This window comes from Astatotilapia calliptera, chromosome 5 (assembly GCF_964374335.1).
Source record: "Astatotilapia calliptera chromosome 5, fAstCal68.1, whole genome shotgun sequence".
NCBI lineage: Eukaryota > Metazoa > Chordata > Actinopteri > Cichliformes > Cichlidae > Astatotilapia > Astatotilapia calliptera.
Genome location: NC_137426.1, coordinates 29683935 through 29698917, shown reverse-complemented (window position 1 = coordinate 29698917; position 14983 = coordinate 29683935). Strand labels below are relative to the sequence as shown.

General features: G+C 41.6%; 1 protein-coding gene across 1 annotated transcript; it reads right to left on the bottom strand.

The window, feature by feature from the left end:
• Nucleotides 1–1207: 1207 nt before the first annotated feature.
• On the bottom strand, nucleotides 1208–14947 carry LOC113022859 (dysbindin). Its single transcript, XM_026168747.2, has 4 exons — nucleotides 14066–14947; nucleotides 2059–2211; nucleotides 1825–1968; nucleotides 1208–1749 (listed from the first exon to the last, which is right to left on the bottom strand). The coding sequence occupies exons 1-4, from the start codon at nucleotides 14106–14108 to the stop codon at nucleotides 1493–1495; spliced, it is 597 nt and encodes a 198-aa protein (XP_026024532.1). The 5' UTR covers nucleotides 14109–14947; the 3' UTR covers nucleotides 1208–1492.
• Nucleotides 14948–14983: the final 36 nt, after the last annotated feature.

The following is a 14983-nucleotide window of genomic DNA, read 5'->3' as shown; positions in this document are numbered from 1 at the left end:
ACCAGAGAGGAACGCTGAATGTTTAATTAATCAATTACAAGACCCTTTTCTTAATATGTCAGGAATACTGAACATTTTACAAATGAGTAGATATATTTCCTCTTTGGTTGATATCCTTACTTTGAGCACTGTCTGATGCATGTAAAGATTATACCAGTGCACCTAACTGACTCCATGTGGGTTTTAAGACTTTGTGTGAGCGGCAGAAGATTTCTTGCAAATCTCACAAAAGATTTCCTTATAATAATATAGAAAAAGCTTACTCTTGTAAACTAAAAGTAGATTTTGGGTAAAAAGATCTGGTGTTCTTCCTGGTGGGTGCTGTCATACTCAATGAATATCAGAGGATTCCAGCTTATGCATATGCAACCTGGTTCCCAGAGTTTCCTGTATTGGAGAGATTTTCCCTTCTGAATTCCTCATGAGTGGATGCTGTGAAATACAATGACAGCGCAACAGGTTTTTGTCATCATATTGCTTGAAAGGAATACTTTCACAAATGTATGTGCTCCACAGAACAATGACCCAGAGGCACGCCTCCACTGAGACCAGGTCTGATGGGGCACTGGTGAACAGTAGATGTATCAGGCCACTGCTGGATTTTTTTCCCCATATTTCTTCAGGACAACCTTTTGATACTGTTCATCAGCTGTAGATAGAGTTTTAGGCCTGCCACTTCATTTTTCCTCCAGTTGTTTGTTTTTTATAACGAACACATTGCACACCATTTCAAGACATACAAAATTTGGGAATGTCAAAATAAAATTTTATGTCTGTAAAACTATTAAGTTTGGCATTTTTCATAGGAAATTTTTCATAGAAACAAAGTGTCTAAAGACGTGTTTTAAAATGGGTTCTCTGCTGAGTTGTCTGTTATTTGTAGGCACAACATTCCTCTGAAAATGTTCTATTACAAGGACTGGACTGAAAATGGGTGAAAAATAAATAAATGAATAAACCAAAGAACAACAAAAAAAAGAATATGAGTGGTGGCTCGAGACTTTTGCACAAAATGTTAGGCCCAGGAAGCGAAACAACCAGACGGAAGCACTGTTTGATACTTAGTTACAAGCACACAAAAGGTTTTTTTCTCTCTTCCTTTATTGTTAAAACTTTTAATTTGTTGTGAGAGGACAAAGTTTTGACTTCAATACCAGAACTTTAAAAAACATTACCAAATGAACACAGGTCATACTTTATCCAAATATTTTTGTTTCAGTTATTGCTTTACTTCCCTGCTTTGTGTTAATACTGTACAAATTTAATCAGCCATCTGTGAGGTTAAAAAGAAAAGTCTCCATCTTTACAGTTAATAGTCCCAACAACCCTAAGCTTAACTGATCAAACAGGAAGGTTGTAAATAGTGATCAAAGATAGTTATATGGAAGAAAGACCCAAACGTCTGTTTCAATAACTCAAGTCAAAGTCCGCTCTTCACTCAGGTGTTAACATCTGTGTTGCAGGCAGAGATCTACTAAGGAGAGGGTGTAATCTATGAAGACGAAGCTGAATTCGGACTTTTCCCCTCCTCTGTCTTTGCGGACATGGCTCTGCGCTTGACTGTATTGGTGTGCGTTTCCTCGCTGTCTGACCCAACAACAGGAGTGTCTTCCCCGTTGACATTCATGGTCTGGCTGTCAGAGGAAGAATTTGAAGATGTGGAGGACATGCGGGACTTGGCGTCAAGACTTTCAAGGACATGTCGAAACAGTCCATTACTGATTGCTTCCTCATTGTGGTTGTTATTTCCTAGGACGTCAGAGAAAAACACTGTTAGCGATGCAGCTGTGCCGCTGTGCATTTTATTAAGGTTCTGTTCTTTACCTGGCAGCGGGGAAGTCAGCATTCCTTCTTCTCCTACGGAACTGAAAAAGACATCCAAACCCTCCTGGTCAGAGATGTCAATCAGCTCCATTTGATCCAACAAGTCCACATTCACCTCCATAGAAGAGATGCTGCCAATAGGAGCTGCAGTAAGAAGAGAAACAACAGTATGAAAATACTATTGTGCATTTATATGGCACATTTTCATGCATAAACACCAACAGTTCAACTCACGTCTTCTGTAATCTTTGATACAAAGGTGTGCCGAGGAAAGGTAGACGTCCACATCGTGCTGGAAGACCTCCTCAAAGAAACGCTGTCTCTCTCTCAGCTTGAGCTGCTGTGCTGCGTCCACATCTGGGAGCCGCTGACTGCGCTCGCTCTCCGCTGGCAATCACAAGAGAAGAAGAGGAACTCAGACACCAGCTCAGCTGAAGTTTTCACCGCATCCCTGGATTTATAGAGCGCTTTTCTACTCTCCCAGAGCATTCAAAGCACTTTATACAACATGCCCATTCATACAATGATACAAACACTATTTCTATGCAGAAGTGCTTTCTATCTAACATTCATACACATTCATACTTCAATGGATGAATCAGAGAGCAACTTGTGGTTAGCATCTTGCCCAAAGATATTTGGCATGCAGACTCAAACCACCAACCTTCCAATTAGTAGACCAGCTCCACCTCCTGAGCTACAGCCACCTGTCATTTGGAGGCTGGGCCAGTTGAGGCCTCCACCACAGCAGGGTGGAGTTCACAAACTAGTTCTTTCACTCTGATGGTGCATGTGGTGGTCAGTAAGACCATCTCAAGCTAAGGATTGTTTAGCTTGAGAGCCATTATACATGTACTCAGGGGTCAATGTTGGTAGCCAGTAGGTGGAGACATTAATCCACACGTGAACTGTGAAGCAGAAGGATTTCTGTCTTTCAACTTTCAATAGTTAGATTATCTGTTACAAAGGTACAAGAAACCCCAATGAAAGTAACTATACAATAAAAAACTATACAATTAATCTGTGCTGATTGGAAAGGGAAGAAATTAGCAGAATTTTTCATTACCTCCTGTTTAAGATTTTATGTCTCAGATTACACACCTTAATTCTAAGATTTATTCATGAAAATGAAGAAATTAAGAATGTGAAACTAGTATGAATGTTGTTCATAAGGAAAGAATGATGCAAAATAGATCTCCCATATATAATCTGTATAATGTCTGTAGTTCTGTTTTAAGTTAATGGTGCAAGAACAACACCGGTTTAAGCTTTGTGCTTCACACAGTCACTAAAAGGTGGCAGAGCTGCTATACATGTGGAGAGGCCTGGGATCAAACAGTCAACATACTCTGAGCCAAAGTCCAATACTCAAACATGTCTCATTTGAATAAAGATGTGCTTTTTATATACCATTTTTAGCATGCTAACTGTATCTACTTTAGCAGAAACTTTATTTATGTTCTTTTAGATGAATCGTATATTACAGCCAAATGAAAATCTAAAAGTACAGCAAACTAGATTCTGTTTAAAGCAGTGATTCATATCATTTTATCAGTTTCTGTTATAAAGAAAAAAAAAATCAAAGTGGCAGCCCTACTCTTTGATCAAACTAAGTTTAGAAGCAAGCTGTGGAACATTTGAAATCCTTTATCAACTTTATTAACTTGATATTTACTAGTCAAATGTAAGCAGAAGCCCTTAAGTAGCTTCAGTTTATCATCATAGCCCACCAACCTGATGTAATGTTAAAGTGATTGCTACTATAGCTATCTATTTCTGTATAAAGATCTATATCTCTCTATATATAGAGTTTTTAGTATGTAATATATCTAAAGCTGTCAGGAGGAGGAGGGGCGAAAACCCTGGAAGGAAGGAAGGAAGGAAACAAGGAAGAAAGAAAGGAAGGAATAGTGTAAGTATCAGGACGCATGACTTCGAAGGAAAAAATATATTAGACAAAAAAAAAAAAAAAAAAAGCTGAAATGAGCGTGTAGAGGCGTGTAGATATCTTGGTTGTGTCTAAGTAATCGATCACTATATACTATACTATACACACTATATACTGTAACAGAAAAACAGACCAAAAATGTTCGATGCTTAGTAAAGACTCTGGATTCGTGATTCCTTGTAAGCTTTTACTGTGTAGCTGAGCAGACGTCACATCCAAGCAGCTTGACTCCAGGGGTGGAGACCTGGTGCTGTGTTAGACATTTTTTACTGTGTGGATGCGCAGTGCGCTATTCACTTAGAACCGGTATTGGAAACCCCCATTATTCAACAACACTAGTCAGATATTCTACAAACAAAACAAAAAAAAAAAAATGCAGAGGCAATTAAGATGAAAGTCATTTAGCATTTCTAAACACCAGGAAAGAGCTGGATGAGACGATGGACACCGGTCACATGTTTGGATGCTAAATAAGCATTTGGAGCCAACAGAAGACTGAGGGGAACATTTCACCTGGCCACAGATACTTATGAGATTGTTACTCCTTTTCCTCCTACTAGACTCAGAGAGAAAAGATGAAAGCATGTGTTCTACGTGTCATCACTTACTCTCAGCGTGCATACAGTAGTATGTTGTAATCATTAGAGCAGTGTCTGAATTTTGAGGAGCTCTTACAACTTGCAGGCAGGGGATTGAGCTAATTGGATGAGGCTTTCAAGCCATGTCCAAACTGGAAGTAATGTGAAGATTAGCTGGTCTTTGTTGAGATCAGCAGTCACAGCAGCTCTATAATTACACAGGCAAGTGATGGAGAACAGAAAGACAATGTTCTCAGGATGTTTACCAGGAAAAGGGGTAAAAAAAAAAAAATTTAAAAAAAATCTTTCTCTGGCAATGTGAGGAGACTATCTTTGCCAAAAATGTCCTCATTATGAACTATAAAGACTTGTTGCATAATCACTTTAAATCCCCAAACTGCAGCACAAGCCTAAAAGCAGCAACAGGTTGCCTTCTTTGGAGTGCTGTCTCAGCGCAGTGCCCCCCATGAGTCACATCTGTGGTGGCGGAACGACACGAGCCTGTCACTGCAGCTCGTCTCTGGCCCTCTTTGATAGAGTCCCTCCTGGGTACAGTGGCCGGGCTTTGCTTTGGGATCAGACAGGCAGACAGCTTTGGAAAACAGGAAGAAGACCATTCAAACCGCAGAGTGATGCTGACAGCACCTACGGTGTGTGGGTGTAGACACAGAACCCAGAAATAAAGAAAGGACTCTCCACAGCCTGAAAAAATTTCTAAACAAACTGGCAACAGAAAGCTAACAACATTAGCACAGGTATTTGGAACGAGCATTCATCTCATTTTTACTTTTACATCAAGAGATCAGTTACATTTTTATGCCTTATTAATGTTTTTCAGAAGGTGAGAATTTGTTCAAACATCCAAAACCCCACTGACCAAGAGCCTGACGTGAGAAGGAGAACCCAATGATGATCATTTCCTTAAACTTTGGAAAGTTCATCCAGGGCCAGTAAACAATAATGATCATTCTGGTGATCTGCAACCCTGAATTGGACAGGTGAAAAAGAATGTATGGGCATTATTTTTATTATTATAGTTAGTACAGCTGGTACAGACACGACACCTCTTTCCTGAAGCTTTCAAAACTTTTTTTTTTCCACATCGGCGCATCAGTCACTCTTGCAGCGTTTTGCCTTTCCAGCATTTCTGTCTTCATAGAGACGTTTGAGGTCGTGGGTCTGTGATGCTCTCTTCGCACTGCACTGTTGCACAATCAGGAATGCCTTTGTCCTCAGAGCCTTAAGGAAAGCAAAGGGAGCTGAGCTGACGAAGCAAGATGTCTGTCACAATTAGGCACTGCTTGTCTGATATGTGTGTGTGTAAAAAGAGACCCTTATTTAATGTGACCGGCTGAGGACATCATGTGGGATGAAACACTTGATTTGTGCTGGCTGAACGATAATGAGAGCTTACAGAAAATAAACAGCATCTTTGGAGGCTGGGACAAAATTTCACTTTCCATGACAGGCAACAGGTTTAAGCAAACTGCCTATCCTGGAGGTTTTTTTCCTACTCTGTTAAGCACTGATTGATCACAGCATTGATTGTTTCTACTTAAAGGCTGAGGCACATGGAGAGCTAAAGGTTAGCTACAGATGTATATCCCCACATTGATTTTGCTTCACTCCTCCTGGTTCTTTTTCCTGCTGGGTAACCTTGATCAGTGGGCTTCGGTAGCCGCAGATGACCTAGTGACCTCTGCAAATACTCACACAGGGAAATCCTCGAAAGAAAACCATGGCCATGGTGTCCAGGTTACATATCAAGTCTAATTCATCAATTCATTCACAAGCCAAAGTATTTAGTTTCATATGCGGGAGGAAATAATTATTTGTTCTCTAATTTTTATGGTAGTTTTATTTTAATGGAGAGAGACAGAATATCAACATAAACATTTAGGGGGGGAAAAGAGAAACAAACCAAAACACATTATATAACAGCTATAAATTAATTTGCATGTCATCGAGTGAAATATGTATTAGAGCCACACCCTTTATAGAAACTCTCCAAATTCTTTCAGTTTCTTGGCTGCAGAAACTGAAAGAAAGCTTCAGCTCCCTCCACAGATTCTCTACAGGACTGAGGTTTGAAGACTGGCTAGACCACTACATGACTTTAATGTGATTCGTCTTTAGCAATTGTTGGCTTGGTGGATCGCTGTCATGCTGAAAGACCCATCTTCAGTGTTCTAGCTGAGAGAAAGAGCTTCTCATCCAAGATTTTATAGCAGGTGGCTGCATCCATTGGCCCCTCAATACAATGAAGTTGTCTTGTACCCTTATTAGAAAAACAGCCCCAGAGCATAATGTTCCCACCTCTACTCTGCATTTCTCTTCATGCAAACACAGCAAGTCGAGATCATTAACAAGCTCCTCCTGTAGTTTTGATCCACCACCTTCCTCATGAATATGATCACCCTGTGTGGTAAGATCTTGCATAGATCGCCAGACCAAGTATGCTTGATGGTGATTTTAGATTCCTTCAATTTCCAAATGATCCAAATGATGAAGAAAAGTACAAATTCAGTACGGGATCAATTAATTACTTCTCCCTCTGTACCACAATATGTTTGAAGTTCCTGCTGCTGAATGAGGCAACATGCATTAAACTGTCATTTATTTCCTTTTCTCATCCTTTGGTGGCATTTCTGATTTTTTTCTGCCTATTTTGATCTCTTCTTTGCTCCTTCCTCCTATCTTACTGTATGGCTTTTTTAAAATCCTGTTCTATCTCAATTTCTTTCTTTAAGCCATACTATTACTTTAAGAATTCGGTTCAGTTTTCCTTTCTCCATCGTTGTCCAGTATACCATTCTTTCTGTTTCTCTCCTCATGTCTCTCCCCTCTGTCCTTCCAGTCACCCCCCTCCTTCCTTCCTGTCAGTGCCCTGGGACTTGAGGAAGAAAAGGTCATAGACCAGGGCTCAAGACCAGCTGGGCAAGCAGAATGACTGGAACAGACAGAAGGATGAAGAAAGAGGGAGCGTGCTGGACATGTCCGTGTACTGCTCTGGCTTCCCACATAAACACAAACTCAGATCCTCCGCTCAGGCGGCAGTGGGAGAAAGAGTCCATTCAAATTCAGACAAAAGCAGCAATGTAAGAGAATGGGGCGGGCCTGTACTCCTTAGACATGATTCCACTTACAGGAAATCACTTTAGAAATTAGGCTAATTCATCTTATAAAGCCAATGAAAAACTGTCATCAGAAAGCTAGGAAAAAAAGATGCAACTGTAAGGACTCAAGTACCTGCATAAAGTTTTTTTAGACTTCCGAGGAAAAAAATGTGTTATAATATCCTAATGAAGCAGACTCAACAAAACACATCCAGCAGATATTCATTCTAGAGTATGTTCTACTCGACAAACTGAACAAAACAGGGCACTATGCATAAAGAAAAAAGAAAATCGGGTCAATCTTTGTATCTATTTAGCATCTGCATGCCACGTGCCTCGTTCCCCTGTGATGTTCTCAAGGACAGGACTTTGTAATGGCAGTTTACTGCACAAATAGTAGAGGCAACACATTGATCTGGAGGCTAAATGAAGGGATAGGAGGGTTCGCTGTCGCCTGGAGGCTGCCATTAGCCCATCACTGTTCTAAATGAAAATGTGAGCTCAGAGGCAGGGGAAGGTCAGAGCAGAGGAAACAGGCCTCCCGAGACAATCCAGTTGTAGGAGCAGCACGAGCTACAACTTTTCAGTAAACAGCAGCTAAACAGAAAGCAGGAGAGAACCACATTTTCCTCTTCTGCTTTGATTATAGGGCAGTTTGCCAAACACTTGGATTGATTCCATTCAGCCAAGCCGAGGCTTTTTTTCTGAGAAGCGTTTTCCTTTTACAAACAGCTTGTAATATTGCCATTTAAATGGCTCTAGCGGTGGTACCTACCCTCAGCCCTCTGGCTCCTTAAATGAAAGTAGCAGACTGCAGTAGAAAAGCAAAAGAATTCAAATAACAGCTCTTGGCTCCGTTTCTGCCTCCCTCAAACACACTGTGCAATTGTAGTTTATCTACAAACGAGAGGGGTGACGACCATGTACTTCTAAACCGTGGGACAGATGTGAGGTAACACTTGTTTGGTCTGAGGCAACACTTAAAGACTGGCTGCCTTTTCCACCCAGACACACTTTAGCTTATCAGAGGAGAGAGATTTTATTTCACATGGACCGGTTCCCGACTGCGACAAGAGAGAAAGAGCGAGGGAGCAGAAGCAGAGGATGTAAACACATAAAGAAGGCAGAAAGCGAGAGGGAGAAAAGGTCAGGGAGGCTGAAAGGCTAAAACTGAGAAGTGGGCTGTCTAAAGAAAAATGTGTTATATGATGGAAAGGGGTAGATAAAAGTAAGTTAAAGCAAGAGTTCGGTTTGTAGAGATGAAGAGACACAGGAAGTAATAGCTGGGCTCATTAGTTGTTATTTTTACTGATAGTCTCTTCCGACAGAGCAGTAATCTTAACAGCATCAGTGGGTTGTTCACAGTGCAGAGCTGGTCATTAGTGGATCAGTGTCTGTGGTAATTAATGGTGACTCAGTGGCTGGCTACAGGTAGATTTACCCTAACAGTGAGAGCAGTGAAGCAGTCTGAAATTACAACACAAGTATACAACTAACATTAAAAACATCTCGTTGTGCTTCTTCTTATCCTGATCAGAGCATACTGGTGGTCCCAGCAAAGTGTGAATCGCTGCGGTTTATGAAAACATTGCACTTTCCTTCCAAAAGTGCCTTGAACTGAAGTGGAACAACAACCAAAATGGAGAACAACAACACGGAGGCTGTGCAGTGTCTGCTTTACCTCTCAAATTATTTTGGGTTTTTCACACGGTTTTCTTTTTCCTCCTACAAGAAAGTGACATTTATTAGACTCCAGATGCAAGAGCAGTGAATTATTTATAAGTGTTGTTGATGTGTGTTTGCATGTCTGCTGGGTGCATGAGTGTGTCTTCATCCCAGGACAAAACAGTGTCCAGCACCATCCACCAACAATGACATCAGTGTTAACCCTCTCCTTCCTTCCCCTTTTTTGTAAACCCACAATAGGACTGTTTGTAGGTCAGTGCCCTGACCCACTGCCCTCCATACGTCCACCAGCAGACTGCCGCGAGTTCTGATCGACACAATGGGCTTCAGCGGATGACAAAGTACTGATGTACCCAGAACATTTACAAATCCTCTTATTCAAAATCACTCTTGATGAACAACACAGTGTTCAATTACTTAACCCAACCAGTCAATAATGCACAAATCTCTGTTGAGTGCAGCGGCAAATTACACGGTCTTACACTGAAGTAAACAGTATTAATGAGTTTGTTCCGCTTGTTAGAGGCAAAGTGTATGTAGAGTGACTGTCAACAGCCTGAATCAGGGCACGGCAACATAGCTGAGCTCAGAAAACAGACACTTTAAAAAAATCTGATAATTAAATCTGTAGGCACGCTCTGAAATATTTTGGGTACATCATCATCGTCATCCTGAACTCTTTTTCTGTCTTTATTAAAACATTGAGCGACGCTTCTTCTTTCAGTCACCTTAACACTACTCTCTTTTCTTCTTGTAAAGTCTCACCGCCTCTCCTCATTTTTGTGAGGAAGGTTTGAAGCAATTTCCATCTCAGCCGGGAGAATTGTAAGAATGTTTGGTTAAACCAAACAGTCTCTCAGACACGGCTCGTCTGTTTGTTGAGACTCAGACAGGGTGGCCTGCAGTTTCTGTATAAACTATGAAAAAAGTCAGTGCGGCGTTATCTTGATGTACTGAGCACCAACTGCTGTACGGATCCAATCATTGCCTTTTTTGCACACTTGTTAAAGAATTCATGCAAGTTTTCTCACTATTTTAGTATTTAAGCTTTAACCCTTTGCAGACAAAAGCTGCACAAAAGGCATTCACGCAAGTGCTGATTTACATCATGTAGACTTTTGGCTCCTTTATCTGGAGCCTGGAAAGGAAACAGCTTTGGAGAGATTTCCTGGTCTACTGCACTTCAACCAAGCCGTGGGTGACATCTCCCACCAGCTTTGGGAAATCTTACCCAGGACATGGGAAGAACCAGACACTCATCTCACAGAAGTGATAGCCTGAAAACCACTGCCGTCCAGAACCACTGACACTGACTGAGGGCGCATGTTGGGAGCAAAATATTTTTTAAATAGGTCTCATCTGTCGTTACATAGTATTATTTAAGAAATGGCACTTGAAGAGCTGAAAGCGATATCACACTTGAGGTCTTCTGTTGTCCTTACTGTCAGCACCGCTCTGATTATCTTTGGCATGAGGCCGAACACCAACACTGACAGCTATACTGATGCTCACTAATGCCAATAATTAATCAGCAAATCACATGACAGAAAGTCAAAGCATTTAGGCGTACGGACATGGTCAGGAGGATCTGCTCAAGTTTAAGCAACAGACTGGGAAGAAAAGATGATTCAAGCTACTTTGAATATGGTTACGAGATATACGAGATGGGCTTGTCTGACTGCTTCAAAAACGGCTGGGATTTTACAGAGTATGTTCCAAAAAGGAAAAATAATCGTTAGAACTGACGCTGTCTGATGGCAATTTTGTGGTTTGGTGGAATGGGAGAAACACGTCACAGAGGTGTCGTCCTATTGTGCCTTGTCTTTTTATATATCAATGACTAAGTCCAATATTCACAGTGTTTTTGCTCTGTATTTGGAGTCCACCACCATATTTTAGTGATTAACACACACTTAACACGTGAAAGATCCCGTGTTTGAGACCAGGGGGGGGGGGGGGGGGGTTGCATCGGAAACACCATCTGGTGTAAAAAGCTGCCAAATCAAAACATGTGGCTCCATCGGCCCCTTGTGAATAGAAAAGAAAAGCAGCAATTTGGAATCCACCACCTATCGGAGGAAACATCTCATTCTTCAGATGCTAAAATCTTAGCTGACATCCAGTAGCAAATGTTGTCATTTGAGGCAGCGCAGTTAGCAAACAGTCAGTGTTTAAAGCAAGGATAAGGACTGAGCGATTCATTTATTTTATGCTGTGGTTCTTAATTTGTGGATTAAACAGTCAATAGAATGTCAGGAAACTACAAAAACATGGCCATTACACAGTAAACCATTAGGGAAATTCAAACTCAGTTTTGTGTTCAATCTCTCAGTCTGGTATGGTAACCAGTCTGGTTTGGCAAACAGGAACAAACTGAACAGGAGTGTCAGACCGGCCGGAAAAAAATCACTGGTCGACAACAAACTTCGTTAGATAAGCTGTATCATCATGCCATCTTAAGGAAAGCTCAGTCTTTGTTGCTGACCGAAAACACCCCCTTTGTTTTTTAACTAATGTCCTCAGGATGACATCAGGATGCCTCTCGCTAGCAAAAAGGTGCACAAAGGATCAAGTGTGCCAAAAGCAATTAGCACTGTATACTGAATAATCTGATGCTGTAATGTTTTCTATAGTTGTACATCAGCTTTATATATGGATATGTAAGAATGTGGGCTGATAACTACTAATAACTAGTTTGGCTAATCTAACCAGTGGGCCTGGGGGCTGAACCAAAGCAGTGATGTGAATGTCACCTTCTCTGTGTGATATTTTCTGAGAACCATCTCATACCATAAAAGGCCATCAGATCCACTTTAATTTTCTTTTGGTGTGAATTTGTTTTCTCTCAGTGACAAACTGTTGCTGTTGTTGTGTGAGTATCTCTGAACCCTGGAGGGATACACAAAATGCTGTTGAGCTGAAAAGTAAGGAGATGGATTTGTTGGAGAACTAATTAACGGCGCTGGTCTGTATCCTCAGGGCTACGGGGCTTACGCTAAATTAATGGGAACCGTTCAGACATCCGTGTTTTGTATAATCACGCGCTAACACTCAAAAACATTCAATTAGCTTAAAGCACCGACATGCCAAGAAGCATTGTTTGCAGCAGAATAATCAGTGTATTCGCAACATGAGAGCTCTTCTCACATTAGTGAGCAATGAGTCTTATTTGAGAATAATAACACGGTATTACGAGTGCCTCGCTTTGTAGCGTCTGAATCTTGAAAAAAGGAAACGCTCTTATTGGTGCATTAGCCTCGATTTATCAGTGCGATCCAGACTTAAGCAATAATTAAACCAAACTCAAGTCAGTTTGGTCCCAGTGACCTACGAGAGCAGCCAGCAGAAAGTTATTATTAAACCCATTTATGTGGACATAGATTCTGAAGTGTGAAATAAGGTGATTCTAGGGCCACGGCTATAAAGTGTGTCAGTGAGTTCTGCTACTACACTGGAATAGACAGAGAGCATTTCCCTATAGACTCACCAGCTGGTCATTATGAAACGCTATCACAGAGATGTGTAAACATGTCCCAATCTCAATTCCATCACTCTAGGCAGGTTAGCATCCCCAGCCATATACGTGATATTCAACAGTGCTCTCATACGTAAACATTTAATTGTAGCTGTCAACAATTTTCTGCATAATAGAGGTTGTTCAGTGTAGTGCCACTTTCCCTTCTAGCTTAGATGCTAAGCTCCATTAGATAGCAGGGCAGCAAAGCAGAGACAGGTGTCCGTACTGTTTGAATCCCTCAGAGAGTAAACAATTAATGAAACACACAGTACATGATAAGGATTTCGTTTTTACGCCTCTAATTTGCTTATTAAAGAGCATCAACCTCCTCCATCTTATCTGGGTCGTGCCCAAGGGGACCGAGCTATGAAACATGGAGTATAGAAACAATTTCCTTTTTCAGCCTCCACATTTCTGTCTGCAGCATGCTCTCAACAGCTGGTCAATCCCTCACTTCACAGCACAACCCACAAAAAAAAAAGAAAAAGAAAAATCAGAATGTGATAAAGCGGGGCCGGGTCAGAGCAACAGATGGGAGACGTCTTCTCTGGAGTTACGGCCCTGATCCTTTTTAGCCTCGTGAAATCACTGATCTCTTTGGGACTAATTCAATTTCGGATCCTATCTGGGTTGGTGTGTCCGTGAAACAAGCTGCAGACTCTGTGGCAGTGAGTCAACTCTGATGAGATCTGCAGGCGCAATCCCATTAGAAATAAGAGATCTTTGTCCGGGGCTGTGTGGTGGCCCCAATCCAAGGCTGCCTCAGTGTGTGTGTGTGTGTGTGTGTGTTTGTGTGTGGGAATGCATCCCTGTTCTTGTGCATAGAGAGTGCGACCTATTCTTTTGGTATTAGTGGACCATTACTCAGGGTGATGATTCAACATTCCTGACTGATTTTTGGCTGGCACAGCACTTGGACAAGTCACTTCGGACAGCATCACAACAGCAGATACTTAACCCATAGCCAGACCTATCCCACAAGCTTTCCTATTATATCTGACACACACACACACACACACACACACACACACACACACACACACACACACACACACACACACACACACACACACACACACACACACACAATGGTAAGAGAGCTCTAAATCAATTTATGATGATACTTTAATTTCTTATTTACAAATCTAGATTAAAAGATGGACTTTTAAAGACCTGGCGGCACATCACATAACCAACAAATCTGGGAAAAGCACAAGAGACAAGCAAGCCTACCAAATATGGAGAGGAACCCTTTTTTCTCTCATGCCCTGCATTTTTGTATCTAAAAATAAAAAAAAACGTGTTACTGGAGCAAACCTCTGGTCAAAATATTACCACCTGACCTGAAAGCTGATGTTCTGCAAAGAATAAGAGAATAAATAATAAAAGCACTTACAGGGTAGGCGTTTGTTGTGCAGGTTGGCTGACGAGGAGCTCATGTTAACTGGAAAGTTGTCAGAAACAGGTTGAGGCGCTGAGGATGACGGGTATGCGGTGGCTGGTCAGCCTTGTGACAGTTCAGCACAGAGCCAGGGGAGCATCTCCCACCTCTTCAGTTCTCACTCAGACTGCTCCGAAGTGACTGATGCGGGACTGCTGCCACCCTGCCGCTCACTTCCTCCTTCCTCCCCCAGTGGACTCTGAGAACCACTTGGACGAGATCAAGACAGCGGCTTTGTTAGGACGACCAGCTGACCAATGACAGGGCGGAAGGAGGAGCTGGCAGAGACGGAGAGAGCGAGGAGGCTTATTGAGAAGCGGGAAGGAGGGATTTTTATGTAACGGAGTGGAAAATACCGAGGAGAGACAGGCTCATGCCTTTTGTTATTTTTGGTCCTCTTACACCCCCTCCCTCCCCCTCGCCTCCTCCCTGTCTGCCTCTTGTTCCCTGTCGCGCTTTTATTTTATTTTATTTATTTATTTAAACCTGACTGCTTCACCTTAAGAGTCAGAGGGAGAGTTACAAAAAGTTCCTTAATAACTGTTTTTATGGACAAATTCAACGCTTTAGAAAGAATATTTTGTTCTCTATCAGTAATACTTTTTAAACTTAATAATGATGATAATTATGAGGATGATAATAATAAAAAGAAGAATGGTGATGATAATAATAATTATAGTTTTCAAGTGGCAAAAAAAGGACAGGTAGCAGTGTGAGAGAAAACCATCACCCAGCACTATGTCTGATCGTTTGTGTGTCCTGAGCACCGTCTAGTGGCCAAGAGGCGTCAGTTCCATGTTCTCTAAGCAGGACTTGCTGATTATACAATATTTGCATGCAGAGGCTTCGAGCAGCATTACATCACTGCCTCCC